The 17,254-nt window shown below is 36.4% G+C and overlaps 1 protein-coding gene across 3 annotated transcripts; it reads right to left on the bottom strand.

Moving 5' to 3' along the window:
• Positions 1-6,166: 6,166 nt before the first annotated feature.
• LOC145065722 (receptor-like protein EIX2) lies at positions 6,167-12,419 on the bottom strand. 3 transcript variants are annotated; one of them, XM_079012780.1, is made up of 3 exons: positions 12,336-12,419; positions 11,104-11,262; positions 6,167-10,797 (listed from the first exon to the last, which is right to left on the bottom strand). In XM_079012780.1, exon 3 carries the CDS (start codon positions 8,734-8,736, stop codon positions 6,370-6,372), a length of 2,367 nt encoding a protein of 788 aa, XP_078868906.1. In that variant the 5' UTR covers positions 8,737-10,797; positions 11,104-11,262; positions 12,336-12,419; the 3' UTR covers positions 6,167-6,369. The 3 variants fall into 3 exon arrangements, with proteins under 3 accessions (XP_078868906.1, XP_078868908.1, XP_078868907.1); XM_079012782.1 differs by having other exon boundaries at positions 6,167-8,630; XM_079012781.1 differs by having other exon boundaries at positions 11,104-11,274; positions 12,336-12,394.
• Positions 12,420-17,254: the final 4,835 nt, after the last annotated feature.

Below are 17,254 nucleotides of genomic sequence, written 5' to 3'. Positions count from 1 at the left end.
CATAACTCATAAGTCAAACAGATTCATAAAAGTTCATACCTTTTCAGGAGAGACTGAATCAAACACATAAACCTGACCCTAGAAAGAGAGTGTAAGCTGGTTTGTATCCTCAATGCTTCCACGTGCCATCATTGCATTATGGTTATCTGATGATAGGTTTCCTGGATCAGACCCAATATCATCCGGATCCTCATGCTCAATCATGTTCCCATTACTTAAATCATGTATGACTTCCTGTTCTTGCTCTTGTATGTAATGTGTGTGCGGATGGTATGTTGGATTCTTGTCTCGCATCTGCATTGTTGATCATTCTCATGAGGCGAGCCCATATCTCCAAACAGTTTGATTACAAAATTCTGATTAATGAAAGAACATCAATAACTATGCATTCATATCAAATCCAGTATATGATCAATCTTGAAAACACTGGAGATATCAACTTCATGTCTATTACTTTCCAAATTTCCAATTAAGTTAGATTCCTTCTCACATGTAACACAGAAATTACCCTACTTCGTGAATCTCATTCTTAAAAAATCAACAAGTCCAATGTGCTTATGAGTGGCAAACAGATATCGGTCGAGGGGAAGGGGGATTATTGTAATTTTGGCATTTTGCAAAAGATTATACTTCTATTACCAACAAAAGAACAAAGTATCATGCAGGAACACTCAAGTAATGTGGACAGTGATACACTTACTCGGCAATCAGGCTAGGCAACTTTCCATTATGGTTACTTTAATACGAGAAAGGCATTTGTTGGTTTTCCTTGGGTTCTACGGAAGGATTTGAAATGGAGCTACCATATAATTTCAGGACAAAGAGGACAAAAGGGGTATTTAGAAACAAATCCCATTAATAAGGATCAATCCGTCAATTCCTTTTATACCCTTCCTTCTGCTAATAGTCAACAAAAGCAACCACATCCAACTGCCCTCAATACTCCTATTGGCTCCTTTCCAAATAGTCCCCCTACCAATAAACTTAGCAACACACTCATACCCAAAACTAATGATCAAAGCCATCATTAAAATCCTGGTTCTTACTCCCATTATCAATCTAGTTTTTCAATTTCACCACACCCTACTCCTTACATACCTTATGACTGAACCACTAAATGATTCCAGTCCAGTTATCAGGGCAATCACCCATCTCTGCCTTCTTTTTTATTTTGTGCCAAAGAAATAAAAGAACTTCACACATAAAGAAAAGATGATTATGTGAATCCATATCCTTACTACAGAAAGAACACTCATGAGTTCCCCTTATTTCCCAGCTCTTGACCCGATCTTATGTTTTCAATGACCCAAAATAGCCATCCATAAAATAAAAGCATTTCTGGGAATATTCTCTTTAAACCACACTATCTTATACCAATTAACTTTTATCTCAGGCCCATATTAAAGATCATTTCAAACTTGCTTTGTAGAAAACCTTCGACCAATACCATTCAGATCAGCATAACTTGTCTCGATCATGGACAGATTAGGAAATCTCTCCAACCACTCATCCGACCAACTAATTTACCAACAACCAGCACTTCCGCCACCTTAGAGTCATCCTGAAATCGTCTATAATTCTACACATGCTAAAAGATAACTTACAACAAAAAAACCACCAGCTCCATTCCCAACACCCACAACTATATGAAATCCGTCCATTAATGGCTTTTCTGTAATCCACAGCAAGTAAGAAAATAAGCATGAGAGAAAGAAAAAAAAAAGTAATCTTCACATCCAACTTCTGTTACAACTGTTTCTATGCAAGAAAATATAATGTCGTATGAGTTCAGCAACTTCAAAATCGCAGTTCATATTTTTTAAAGTTGTTGTGCGCAAAGAAATTGACAGTAAACATACTCATGCTGCTCGTATCATAAATCAAAACCACTGTAATCGGTGGATTTATTTACAAGAATTTGAAATTATTGAATTACCTCTAGTTGACCTTGTAGTGATAGAACGTGATTGATGATTTCATCGACCATGAGTGCTTTTCGAGTGACCTAAGAACACGATTCCGAATTGGTGATGGAGACGAACCAGAAGCTTTTAGAGTGGCGACCTGGTGGTGGTGAATTTTCTTTCTATAACATCGGCGGCTCTGAGTTTGATGACACCGGCGGTGGAGGATTCTCTTTCTACAACACCGGCGGCTCTCAATTTGATTGAGGTAGAAGACGAAGTAGTAAGCGGTGGAATGTATTTAGGACTTAACCAATGAATGGGCGTTGGGAAGAAGTAGACGATAATGGAGTCGGGGTTGCGTTTCTAGAGGCTTCTTATAGGGCGGTGGTGGTGAGAGGGTTTTGGCTCTGAACTGTAAAGAAAAAAGACGGTGAGGTTAGTCTAGTAATTTGGAAGATAGATGGTGATGGGGAAGAACAATCGTCTTTCATTGGAAGTCGACGGCGGTGGGAGACACTCAGAAGGGTCGAAGAAGCAGCAGATAACGGAAGGTGAATGGAGGTTTGAGAACCGAGAGAGAAGAAAGAAAGAAAGGGGGTTTTCGGTGGGGATGAGCTAGGGTTTTCAGCCGGTGGAAATAAAGCGGGCTTTTTAATTTTTAGATTTCATTTCCCCCTCGGATGAAACGCGCGTTTCATTAAAATTTATAAAGCGACATGGTTAGACGACGCACATTTTATATAAGGTGCCCTCCGTGTTTTTATTTTTATTTTTTATTAGACACTAATTTTAGGGCACTCAAAAATGCGTGCCCTCTATTATTCATATTTTGGAAAACTGACATCAATTTTCAGGGCACGCTCAAATGCGTGTCTTCTATCAGCGCGTGTCATTGATTGCGCATCGTAAAAGGCTGTTTTTCTAGTAGTGTAGTCGAAGTACTCATAGGAGGCTTGTTGTTGGTTGAAGTACTCATAGGAGGTTGTTAAGGAGAAAAGCTAGGCACGAAATGTATGAGTTAGCATCTCAAGAGGATGTTCAAAACAATGCAAATTGGCATACCCAAAATGAAGAATATGTTCCTAATTTTTGTTTGAACATTGGTTTGGTGCAACAGGCAGTGACCTCCGATAGGGCAGTTTGCCATAACACCCAACGGACCTAGGTTCCATCCCTCCCGAAGAGATAACAACATCATCCTTAGCAACCCAGTTTCCCATTAAGGGGCTTCACTGCTTTGGACACGGATAGAACCCGATACCATTCCCCCAGGAACCCTGGGAGGGGAAAACTGGAGTGTGTCTCCGCCTAGTTGAACTGGATCTCATTGGCAAGAATATGTTCCTGATAAAAACAATGATGATGAAGAAAGAAAGCTCACTGATAGGAACAAAGATGATGATGATGATTGTTTGATGGTTTTGAAACAAAAGGCTCTGAAGAGAAGAAGCCGAGGAGGAAAAAGATAAAAAAAAATCACAAAGTGAACGGTGGCCTAGAGATGTTCAGAAAAGGTGAAAATGGTGACTATTTCTGAATTAAGGAAAAAAATGTTGGGTTAATTCAGAAACGGGGACAGTTTTGGTCCCAGGGGTATTTTCGGAAGTTTTTATTTAAATAGATTTTCTTCCAGTTTTAGAGTTTGACTAGGATACTATTTTATTTAGTATATATATAGATGTAATTGTTGCTTTGTTAATTTATTCAGAAAACACGTTTTAGTTGGTAATTGTTTAGCCTCCAAGCAAGTTTTGTTTTCCCCTGTTTCGTTTCTACCCTGTTCATATGTTTCTTTTCATGCGCTGTTAAATTTTGCTTCATTCTTCCAGAATCAAGTGAATTGATTCTCAAGTTTTATGTTCCTGTCAATCGGTGTTCAGATTTCCTTCTTTCCTTGAGATATTCTATTAGAATCAAGTGAATTGATTATTGTATGAAGTTCATTCACGAAGAATTAAGTGATTTAATTCCTACACCCACTACCCTCTTATATACTCGGCTGCAACAAACAAAATAAGATAAAGTACCTAAATTACCCTCCACTACTAAGATCTTCTTTTTTTGCTAATTTTGCCAAATTAACCCTATATAAAATAACGTGACTGAAGAGGGTGCATAGCAATTTTGGTCATCTGAGTGTTTTTTTATTTTGGTTGATTGGATCCTGTGAAAGGGTGAAGGCAACTGGGAGCCAATAGAGGGCTTAATGTATGGAAATAAAGTTGAAAATCTTTCTTTAGTTTATGTCAATAAACAATAATCATGGCAATTTCTTCTCTCTTGTAGATTTAGGAACAATATCGAAACGAAATCTGGTCCTACCTTCTCCTCTCGTTCATCATCAAGAAGAATACCATTCATTTTGATTTTTGATTTTTGGAATCTCGTTTGAAGTTGAAGAAAATGGTGGCTTGAAGAGGAAATCATAGATTTAAGTTTATTTTAATAGATCTTCGTACTACGTCAAGTAATCTTTTGTAGATCATGAGTAATTTGATTTTAATACCGGTCAATTAAAAGGAAATCTTATGCAATTATTAAACGAAACTGTAAAATGAAAAAAAAAAAAAATCGTGAGAAAAAATGGATGAGAACATATACTGATCTTGGAAATAAAATTAGTATAATCTAAAAATAAGTGCTGCGTTTTTTTTTTTTTTGTCTTTTTTAAAGGTATATCAAAAATGGGATTTCATTCATGTTAATCAAAATACAGAAATGGTCATTGTTGTGTATTATGCTTGTGGCATTCCAATAACCAAACACAAGGTAATTTGGTAATTAGTTAAGTTTTTTCCCATCATGCTATCAAATGCATATAATTTCCTTCATATTAGTTATTTTTGTTGATTCAAGTTCTGGTTACCATAAGCCCTGCTTCAAAGAGTTAACCTATCCTAAGTCTGAAGTATGCTTGTAATTTGTAAGAGAAACTATAGCTTTAATTAATGTGCTTTTAACTAACTTTAAGGGCTTGGTTTTTCCTATTAAGTCATGTATGTATAAAGTCGTTCAATGAGTAATGACATCTATATGGATAAAACGCTGTAAACACAAAGTTAATTTGCTTCTTTTTGGGACCTACACATAGGAAATTGAGCAAAATGATGAGATGCTTCAAAAGAAACAAGGAAACACGATCTCAGAGATGAACTATATCGCTACTAAATCAAGCAAAAGACCGTTCTTCAATGGCTCATTGCTAAAATCTATAAGAAATTAAAACAAAGGATATGAAGGCTGTCGACATAGACAAACTAAATGTGTATAATCTCTAAAAAAGTTTCTCAATCAAATACTCATCATGGACTCATGGCTCAGTTAATATGAAAGAGCAATCTGGTGCTTTCTTTAACCCTTGCCATTTGAATCCAAAACTTGATCGAATGGTACACACTACACAAACATGAAAGTACTAAGGCTGCACTTCTTATGCTTGTTAGAGTGGACATAATTCAAACCAAACTGCAAGAGATTGGAACTCTTGTCATTGCATAGGCAAGAAGTGAAGAGAGCCCCACCTTTTGGCATGAAAAAGGAATTACATTCTTTATATAATCTAATGGATGCCAAACATAGTACAACCTTTTTTGTTGATGTACTGCATAAGAAACAGAGCCTAAAGGAGAAAAAAGTAATATTGGAGAAGCATGTAAAGTATCAACCTTGGAAGACGTACAAGAAACATATAATTACTGTTAGCTATTGGCGTCGATGATCTGAACAAACTCAGACTAGAAGTAAAAATAATTGGAAAAACAGATACAAGAAAGAAGAATATGCATCAACTCATATTTGAGCTGAAAGAAATAAAAAGGAACATCAAGAAATTGCTCAAAGACACATCAAGGGCTCCAGCACTCAAGGAAATAGTAATAATACAACTATACTTGTCAAATCAATACATAGGTGACCAAATAATCTCAAAAAATATGTTCCAGTATGTTTTCACTTTTCACTGCACAAGCAGGTCAATACTGATTAACCCTAATCTAGTCTCTCATAACTTGCAGACTCATGAGCAGAACCAAATAATCAACCAAGACCACTACCATTGCAGATTCATGAGAGAAGACAATAATCTTTATCTAAATATCAAATCCAACAAAAAATTTCCACCTTTTACCAAAACACCCCCCTTTACATAAAAGAAAAAACTACAAAATTTACAAATGAAGAAACAAATGAGTCAAAGTCGAGAGCAAGAGAGCAGAATTAACAAGAAAAAAAAAATCCTACAACTCAAATACACAGTAATCTAAATCTACAACTTGATCATGTATAAATACCAAATACAATAGAAATTTTGTAAATTATCACCTCTAAACAACACTCATATTACAAAGGCCATACAAATACAAAATCAAAATAGTATTATATTGGACTAAGCACAATAGCATATCTCAAAAGCAAAACTATTATTAATAACATACATTCAAGAACTACTTGCATTCCAGAGGATCTATGCAGCTTCTCTTCCTCTCTTGATTTTGGCAACTCTTACCATGACTCCAACATATATCTTGTCTACCATTTCCTCAGCAAACATGAAAAGCTTCTGTCTCCAATGCTTCTTGAACAACAGAACTCCAATAACACCCCAAAACCCTGTTGCAAAACCACTCATTATGTCCACGTAAAACAACCATACTCTGGTCTGCTCAGCTGCTTTGTGTTTCTTCTTGCTTGTTGTTGTTGTGGGATCTTGATGATTTGAGCAACTGTTTGGCAGTGGAGGTCCACATAGACCTTTGTTCCCAGCATAAATTGATGGATCATCAATAAGCGTCTGCAGTTGATTTCCTGTTGGAATTTGACCCGACAAGTTGTTGTGTGACAAATTCAAATGGCTCAAAAAGTTCAGAGCTGCCATGCTTGAAGGGATCCTTCCGCTCAACTCGTTTTTTGAGAAATCAAGAGTTTCCAACTTTATCATGTTTCCAATGCTCTCTGGAATACCCCCACTCAGATGATTATTAGACAGATTCAGACCCACCAACTTGTTAAGTGCAGTGAGCTCGACCGGTATTTCTCCCACAAGTTTATTGCTTGAAAGGTCCATGTTAAACACTATATCCCAAGTTGTTGTATATTCAAGATCAACACCTTTCATGACCTGAATCACATTCTTATCATCATCGATATCTGAAAAATTCATATTCATCAAGTGACCCACAACCATGCCATTTAAGTTTCCTACACACGGAGGGATGGTTCCGGTTAAGTTGTTGTATGCAAGATCCAAAATTTGAAGATTTGAACTTTTGCAAAGAGATTGAGGAATTCTACCAGTGAAGTGGTTTTTGTGTAAACTCAAAACTACCAAAGATGTAAGTTTTTTCCCTATCCAATTGGGTATATTTCCATATAATTTATTGTCACCCAAATCTAAGACTCCCAAACCTTGTAGATTCCCTAATTCTGGAGGAACTTCACCAGTAAAGTTATTTTTGTTCAAATTTAACCAAAATAATGATGAAATAAGAGCAATTGAGCTAGGAATGGCACCAGAGAGCTGATTTGAGCTTATACTCATGATAGTCAAACCCTGCAGATTCCCCATACAGTTGGGAATTTTCCCACTTAACATGTTTCTTGAAAGATCAAGCCCTTCCAAATCTGTTCTTCTGCATAATGACCGTGGAATTGACCCACTGAAAAGGTTATATTCCAGAAGTAATACAGGTGAAGGCCAATATGCATCACCATTTCCTGCATTAGGAAGGTTTTTCAAAGATCCGCTGAGTTTGTTGTGAGAGAGATCTAAGACAGGAATGATGGGCATCTTCCGCAGCCATGTGGGCAGCGGCCCTGAAAGTGTAGCATTGGACAACTCTAACTCTTCAAGTTTCCTCTGATGTCGAAGCCACTGCGGAAATCCATTCCCGATATTGCAAGAGCTGAGACTAAGAGATATCAACTGGAATGGAGGTATCCACCCACGTGAAACATTGAATGTCAGCTTAGTGTTAGAAGAAGCATCCAAGACCTTCAACACTGAAAGATTAGCAAAATGGGCTTCGGTAACCGCTCCTTCTAAAGAATTGTTATAGATAGAGAGAATACGGAGTTTGGCAAGTTGCCCAATCGAAACTGGAATAGTCCCGTCTAATAAATTAGATCCTAGATCCAAATTTGTTAAAGATGCTAATTTTCCAAGGGATTCTGGAATTGAACCATTCAATTGGTTTTCAGATAGATCAAGTACTTGTAAAAATCTTAATCTTCCTAGAGATTCAGGGATTGAACCAGTCAGTTTGTTGTATGATAGATCAAGGTCTCTTAAGTTTGCCAGTCCTCCAAGTGTTTCTGGAATTCTACCTTTTAAACTCCGACTTAATTCCAGCAACTCCAAAGAATATTGGGAGCATTCTGATGCGTTTTTTGGTGGGTCAGTCATTTCCATACGGAACACATTATTTGTCACACTCAATTGTTTCAGGTGGCACTGTCTCCAGATTCCAACATCCTCAATCTGCTTAAACTTGTTACCAGAAAGATGAAGCTCTAGAAGTTTAGGCATAATAGGAAGCGATGAATTCAGCATGGTATCTGAAAGGTCAAGGACTTCTAGGGAGCTCATGTTTGTCAATACAGATGGAAATATACCTCCAAGTGGATTATTGCTAAGATCGAGGTGCTGGATGTTAGAAAGTGTACTGTAATTAAGATGTGGAGAAGATAGATGCGTCTTATCCAGCCCACAACCTGACAAATGAAGCTCTGACAAAGAAGGGATCATGCTTAGTAGCTTTGGAAAGTTCCATGCCAAACTAAGATTAAATCCATTAATAAAATAATTAAAATTGGTTCCTAAAGTTTTTAACATTTTCTGATTTTATATATATATATATATATATATATATAGAGAGAGAGAGAGAGAGAGAGAGAGAGAATTAACTAAAACTATGTATGTTATCCAACCTAACAAGCAATGCCTATACATGTTTTCCCCACCTATTTCCCACGTTGTTCCATCTTTTTTTTGTTGGGATAAAATTGAATTTCAATAACCCAAACACTAAATATTTAGTAATTTCTTGTTTGTTTTACATTTTTGGATATGACAACTATAATTTTTGTTTTTGGTAGACTCACAGTACAACGCAAGTCAAACACCAGAGTTGTACGGTACACATTTGGTTTGAAGACTTTGAAAGTCATGCTTCTCAACTTGTAGCACTACAATTACATATGTACCTTAGCAGCAGATGCTTTCTTACTTGTTTTTAAAAGTAATTACAATAACCTGTCTAATTGGCTCTAGAAAAAGCATAATTAAGCACTTTCAGTTAGCAGCAGATGGGGGTGGTCCAAACATTGGTATGTTTCTTTGAAAGAAATGAAAGTAGGATGCTATAAAGTATAAACAAATAAATGAAAGTAGGTTGCTACTTCTTGCATTTATCCCTTTCGCTTTTGAGCATAACAACATATATAGTGGCACTTTATGGTTCTATATCAACACTTGTTCTGCTACGAAGCTGTTATATTATCTCGGTTTCCAATACTTAAGAGAGGTTAAAATGGTAATTATGAGCAAAAAAGATAAAGTTGGTCCAAACAGAAAAGTTTGTAAATTTTGAGGGTGATCCCAATGGTCCAGAGCACATAGTGTGGTGGAGTTTGGTTTGAAGAAAGTGATTGTCAACAAAGCATTACTACATTTATAAAATAAGGAAAGCAAAATGAAGAACATTCACAACCTCAAAGGAAAAAAGTGTAAGCAGGAGATGTTTTCAGGGAAAGTAAAAGAAAGAGTATTTGAAGTGTCTGGGGATCAAAACTGGAATTCAGACTCTGAATCCAATATAAATTGAAAGTGTATCTCAATTCTGTAGGTTGGACCAACATAAATATAATGATAAAAAAAACCCTACAAAATTAGAATGTTTTGGATAGCTAAAATGTGTGCATAAACTACAGTAATTGCTGCTCCATCCATAATATAACCTACTTAATTATAACAAAAAGAATGCTCAAAGACATTCCACTAAAGACTAATCCATCTGAAAGTGTATCTCAATTCAAGCCCTCCCTTTCTTAAAACCAAATTGAAACTTCATGTATGTACTACAGAGGCATTGTCTAGGTATTGAATTCAATCTCATCTCCAGCAAAACATTATAATTATATATAGCATTTCTACTAATTGATGCCATTCTTTTATTCTCTTGTCTTACTTACTAGATATGCTTATATTTTGGTAACTAATAGTGTTATAGGAATGTAACATTGAATGGTTGATTATGTTACTTATATTGACTCAATGCTTTCTTACTTGTTTTTAAAAGTAATTACAATAACCTGTCTAATTGGCTCTAGAAAAAGCATAATTAAGCACTTTCAGTTAGCAGCAGATGGGATGCTATAAAGTATAAACAAACAAATGAAACTAGGTTGCTACTTCTTGCATTTATCCCATTGGTCTAGAGCACATAGTGTGGTGGAGTTTGGTTCGAAGAAAGTGATTGTCAACAAAGCATTACTACATTTATAAAATAAGGAAAGCAAAATGAAGAACATTCACAACCTCAAAGGAAAAAAGTGTAAGCAGGAGATGTTTTCAGGGAAAGTAAAAGAAAGAGTATTTGAAGTGTCTGGGGATCAAAACTCTCTGAATCCAATATAAATGAAAAAGAAACAATGTTAGAGTGCTTATCTATCAATATAAATGGAGTGGAGAAGGATTTTAAGAGAGCTTGGGTTAGAAACATGGTGCTTAAAAATCAGGTTACTTTTGCTGGGGAAAAAGAACATGCAATTATGCAGTAGCTGAGGCAATTGAAAGATCTGGTGAGCTTGTGTCAATGTGGGACCCCAATCTTTTTGATGTTATCAAATTAAAGGAAGAAATTATATTGTTGCAAGTAACCGAGATATGGAAAACCTGCAACACAATACGTCACCTCATCATTTAGTTGATTCTTTTTTACTTAAGTTGACATCATCCCATAGTTTTAGCATATATATAATATTCTCAATTTCATTACTTAACATTTCCTAATTCACTCAAATCACCATTACCCATTTTAATCGAGAAAATGACAAAATTAGGTCAGGAAACACAATCTCAACTCAACTTTCTTCTAAGTTAGTTCTATGTCTTGATTTAGCATACATCCCAACAACTAAACATCTTACAACCATTAATTTAACACAACTTAAGCAAACTTTACAAATGTAATCAACATACCTCGACTAAATCGGCACCCAGTTCAACCCAGAATGATTTCTCCTCAATATTACAAGTCATATGCTTAAATCGACTGTACTATGATTTTCAATTCACTGATTTACTTCATGAATTCTCCTTCCTTCGTCTTTCGCTTTACTCGAACTTCCTCGTTTTCATCTGATACGAGATCTGGTCATATTTCCGTTATTTAATATATATTTAATTCATTTTAGAGTAAAACACATTTTTGGTCCCTATGGTTTTGCCAAAATAGCGCTTTTATCTTTTCTTTATTGCTTATTATCTACTACTAATCACTGTTACTAATTAGGTCTGTTGATTGGGTAAAATTTTCGAGCTTCGGGTAGTTCGAGTTTTTTCATAAAATAATATGAACCGAAACCTGAACTATTTACAATTCGGGTCTTATAGTTCGGGTATCCGGGTTGATGATTCGGGTCGGGTATTTTCGGGTATACCAGAAATATACTTTAATGAAATTTATTTATGAATAATTTGGGCATTGTTCCTTGTTGTATGAATAAGATTGAAAAAACATTGTGATAATAGATTTTTTTTATAAGCTAGTAATATCATCACCAAATGAATAAAAAACATGTAACAAATAATCATATTACTTTTACCATCTTAAAAGTTATAATAGGTTTCCTTTTAGGATATTATATGATATATTCATGAAATCTTATGTTTTAGGACCATATCAAACGAGTAATGTATCTGGTGAATTTAATCATATTTTTGTTATTGTTAACTTATATAAGATATTGATAGGTTTTACATGTAATGAAAAATCATTATATTCTTAAGGGTACGTGCAGCCTACTTTGATCTATGGCATAACACTATGTAAGCAACATATTATTGAACATCAAATCTTCTAAACCCTAAACAAAATTCACAAAATTGCATACCTTTTATTTGTTATTGTAAACAAATCTTTGATTCCAACAAAGCAATCTAGAATTATCTTTGAAAACAAACTCTATTTGTGTGCGAGCCTCTAATGGTTCACACCCACAACACAAGAACCGTAGAAAGATTAGGAGAGAGGCGAGAGAGGATCAATTTTTGGATCTAGTATCTAAAAATAGAGTACTTGAAAATTCCAATGTATAAGGTTCTATTTATAGTTGAGTATGAGACATGTAGAAACCATGATTTGAACATAAAATAATATTATTTCAAATAAGACAGTTATCTAGTTCATTGATTATTTAAATAGAAGCTACCTGAAACGCTTTTAGGGTCTCCAAATCCCCATCATGTAGCCATACACCACCACCGTATTGCTCTTTTTGCCACGATCACAACCAACACTGCCCCACAAATTTCCTAATCATCACAAAAATCTGCCACAAAAAAAGTAATATACATATCTTCTAAAACCATATTTGAATCTTCCAATCTCTTTGCTTTGGATAGCCCATCTATGAGTGTTGTGTAAGTATATTGATCAGAAATCATGACCTTTGTAACACCCGTGTTCAAGACTAGTTTAGCTTTATATTTTTATGAGGTAAAGATGGAGTTTTGGGGGAAAACCTGTGGCACGGCATGGTGCAAGGATGCCCACAGCGTGGCATTGAATAAAAGCACATATATTTTATTGGACCGCCACAGCGTGGGCAAGGGTTGCCAGTGTGTGGCAGCTGTTGTAACAATTGGTAAAAATTAGTTAGTGTTCGATGGTCAAACCACCACGAATCGCTATGTATTAAGGACCAATTGTATGTAATCTTATGTTTATAATGTATATTAAAGATATCATATTCATAATTACTTTCAGAATGTCTCAAGCTACTAAAATCATCTATCGTTGAAGATCGAATCGAAAATCACCGAAAATTATTTTTAGAGTAAATTACACCAATGGTCCCTATGGTTTAGGGTAATTTGCGTGTTTGGTCCCTAACTTGTTTTTTAGCTCGAAAGGTCCCTACTGTTTGTTTTTTTACGTTTTTGGTCCATGTCTTACCTAAAAAGACTATTTTGCCCTTGATTTTTTTGTTTACTTAAATAAATACACCCCCAACCCTACCCCCTCACCTTACCTTACCTACCTCACCATTTTTTCCTATTTAAATAATAGTCTTTTAGCATAACAAACGAGCAGATCACTTCAACATAACGACATCATATATATCAGGATACAAATATAACAGATCACTATAGCATAGCAGCATCTTACATACCTGGATACCAATTTAACAGATCACTTCAGCATAGGAACATCCTACATACTAGGATATAGATCTAACATATCACTACAACATAATAACATCCTACACACCAAGATATAGATCTAACAGATCACTACAATATAGTAACATACTCGATACAAGGATACAGATCTAGCAGTTCACTACAACATAGCAACATACTAAATATTACCGCACCAAGAATGGATAACCATATATACTCAGAGGTAAGATAGCCACCCAAACATGTGGTCCTACTTTAGAACCACAACGAAACAAGGAACATGTAAGAGAGCCTAGACCAAGAGTCCTCAGTCTATCCTACATGACTATATATAGTCCGTAAGGCATCCTTCTATTAACATATAACCAGAATTAGTGGGCTGACATTGGTGCCTTCGACCTACGGTACAATGAGGTGAAACTCACCTAAATTGAAGGAACCCGAGAACATTGTGATACGCTCCCTGATACACTGCTTGCTCCCGCAGATTCATTAACATCAGAACCATATAAAATCTTATTCACCAGTTAAAACCATCAAGTTTGACCTAAAGTCAAACTTGGTCAAAAGTCGGTGGTCAACGGAGTCAATAAAAGTCAAAGCCCAAGGTTAGTTGAGTACACCCCTCTATAGGTCACCTATCCATCTGAATGACCAATTCTTAAACACAATCCAAAATACCCAAAATACCCTTAGATCAAACTTGTTCAAATTCAGGTAAAACTCAAAAATCCAAAAAGTCAACTAAGTCAACCCAACTGAGTATGCCCAACGTACTTATATGTATGTCCAGCGTACTCGATGGTTGACCAGGCACGTGCTTGTTGATTGTGTACGCATGTCGTACGCCTTGTACGCCCAACGTACGCAACTGACTGCAATCCACTCATTAAGAGCTTAATCCTTAAGCCCTTAAGTCCAATTTCAAAATCTAAGTCCAAAATGATGTCGTTGACCATAAAGTTTCCAACTTTATGATCTTACATGGCCATCAAGTTCCCAACACCAAAGATCGTGTTATGTTGCATGTTTTTTCGTTTGTGTAGGGCTGAAGTTTTATTTGATGTTGCGTCTTTTGGGCTCGTTAGTTTAGCCTTGTATTCTCCGGTTTGGGCCTGTCCAACCGAGAGCCTTTTATGTATAGTATTTAAGTTAATGCTTGCATGCATATTAGGTTAACGTTTTTAGAGATTATCGTCATAGCGATTCATACAGAGTACAATATTTTCTTTAATCGTTCTTGTAATCTTTTAATCCTCTACAGTTGATGTTCTTAATCGAGCTCTTCTGAGGATTTTATTTAATCATTCGACACGTTTGATTCAAGCTGTTTTGTTCTTATCATTGCGTTTTTACTGTTTCATATTTATATACTTGTTCAAGATCTAATCGATCTTCATAGATTAAAAGTTGTTTTAATCCCATCAATTGGTATCAGAGCAGGAGGCTGTGTAATCGATACACATCTTTTCTGTGAAAAAGATTTCCATTAGGGTTTTCCGCAATCATCGATATTTATTGAGCCGTCATCTTAATTGACGTATCTTAATATTTATTGTTTTGCCCTAATCTGCTTTATTACAAGTCTGATCTTTGAACAGGTTTTCACGATCATTATGGACGCAACGCAATCAAACCCTATTAATATTTCCAACAGCATCGGTTCGACGACAAAGATTCCAATCTTATACACCCATGACTATGAAGTATGGGCGCATCATTTTGAAGATTATGTGATTGGATCGGAGGACAATGGTTATCTCATATGGGAAGCCATCATCAATGGACCGTTTTCTCATTCTGCTACATCCAGAATCATCAAGACACAAAAAGAGTACAACGATCTGCTTAAGGACGTGAAGGATATTGCACAAGACGAGAAAGACAAATTCCAGTGTAATATTAAGGCATTAAGGTTGATCAGATTCGCCCTTCAGTCAGACACATTCAGACTGGTCAGCTCATGTACTACGGCGAAGGAAGTATGGGATAGACTTCGCGAACTGTATTCCACAGACGAAGATCTTGAACATTCTATCCAAACCTTGCTTCTATCTGAGTTTGGAGAATTCAGGCAAGGGGCCGAAGAAACGGTGACCCAGACGTTTGATCGCTTCAATCATCTTCTCAGCAAGATGATCAAACACGGCATTGAAAGAAAGCTTATCGAACAGAAGGTTACTTTCTTGAACGGACTAAGGTCTGAGTGGAGAACAGTGGTTTCCACAGTCAAAGCCCATGAGCAGTTTAAATCATACTCTTTGGCGAAACTGGTGGGCATTCTAAAGTCTCAAGAGAAGATTGTGGTACAAGAGAAGAACGTTGTTTCTAGTCTTGGTTCGTTGGCCCTTCTATCTAAAAGTAAAGCTGTGATGGAGGATGAAGAGCTTAACTTGGAGGAATATGATCTCACGTCTGAGGATTATGCCATGATGGTGTCCAATCCTAAGAGGTTCATAAAGAAGAGATTCCCCAGCAACAAAAACCGAAACTGGCAGGGGAGTTACAGCTCTGAAAAAGTGAACAATGAACCGAAGGCTGAGGAGCCCAAGAAGGAACCGAAGGCAGATGGCGATTCCGGAGTAAGCTGTTTCTACTGTGGTGGCAAGAACCACTATGCTAAGGACTGTGTTCTTAAGAAGATGGCTGAAAAGGACGATGGAAATGATGAGGAAGCCGTGCTGCAGAAGAGATTGGATGAGTTGAGAAAGAAGAAGTCTACAACTAACCCTTCTATTAATGCTCTTATTGTGCAGGGTTCGGTTAATGACGATGAGTTCGGTAGCACAGAAGTTTGGTCTACTGACTCAGAAGATGAAGAAGTGAGGAAGCCTACCCATGGAAAGGCGTATGTGGCTAAGGAAGAAAGCAGTGGAGGAAAATGCTTCATGGTGACTGACATATCACAAATGAGGGGATACAACACCGATGGAGGAAGCGACGGACCGAAGGTACAGGAGGATATGTGCTTTACGGCCAAACCACTCAGCCAGCAGTTCAATGAGCTCGATGAACTGATAAAGAAGGTACAATCTGTTTTTATTTCATCTAAAGTACCACCATCCTCATATGAGAAAGAACTAAAAAACGTTAATACAAGAATTTCTCATTTAGATAGTAGCTTAACTCAAACTCGAGTCACCAATTCTAACCTGACTGATCAATTAAGCAGGGTGGCGTCGAAGAGTGAGGAGCTGCGAATGTGGATTGAGTTAAAAGAGTCGGAATTAGTTAAAGTTAAAGACGAAAACATTTATTTGCAGAGAGACAATTTAAAATTGTTAAAACAACGAAATGTTTTTTGTTTAATTGCTAAACGCTTATATTCCAATATTACTCAACTTCACTTAAACTGTGAGATAGGTCAAAAGATCCATCGCATGATTTTGCCCTTCCTAGAGTTTAAGGAGGATGAAATCGATGCCGAAGCCTACAATTATGAGAGTGTGATATCGTCTGATGATGTCAACCCAACCTATATGTATGGACTGGACAAAATTGAGTCCTTCATCAAATCCAAAGACTACAAGGACATGCTCAAAAATCTTTTGGACGAAAATGACAGACTTAAACTAAGAACCGAAACCATGCAAAATTTTGACTCTCTAAACGCCAACGTAAGCTCAGAAAATAAAATCGATGTTGAAAATGCATCTGAGCTTAACGAGGATGAAAACATGAGTGAAATTTCTGTAGAGGATACGGTTGACTGCTCAGAATTTGTTAAAAGCGAATCTGAAAACCACAAAAATCTTATTTCTGAAAATTCTGTGGAATTCGCTAGATTGTCCCAACAAAAGTCCCCGAAATTAGTAGAAAAAGCAGTTGTGTATCAAAAGGTCAGGACCACTCCAAATCAAGTATACAAAGTGACTGGAGTAACCGAACATCAAACAGCTGAGCTCACAGATATTGTAAACGAAGACAATGATGATGGCTGTGATGA

This window comes from Lactuca serriola, chromosome 8, assembly GCF_051521515.1.
Source record: "Lactuca serriola cultivar US96UC23 chromosome 8, Lser_US96UC23_V15, whole genome shotgun sequence".
In the NCBI taxonomy this organism is placed as follows: domain Eukaryota; kingdom Viridiplantae; phylum Streptophyta; class Magnoliopsida; order Asterales; family Asteraceae; genus Lactuca; species Lactuca serriola.
This window is presented reverse-complemented; position numbering and strand designations above follow the sequence as displayed.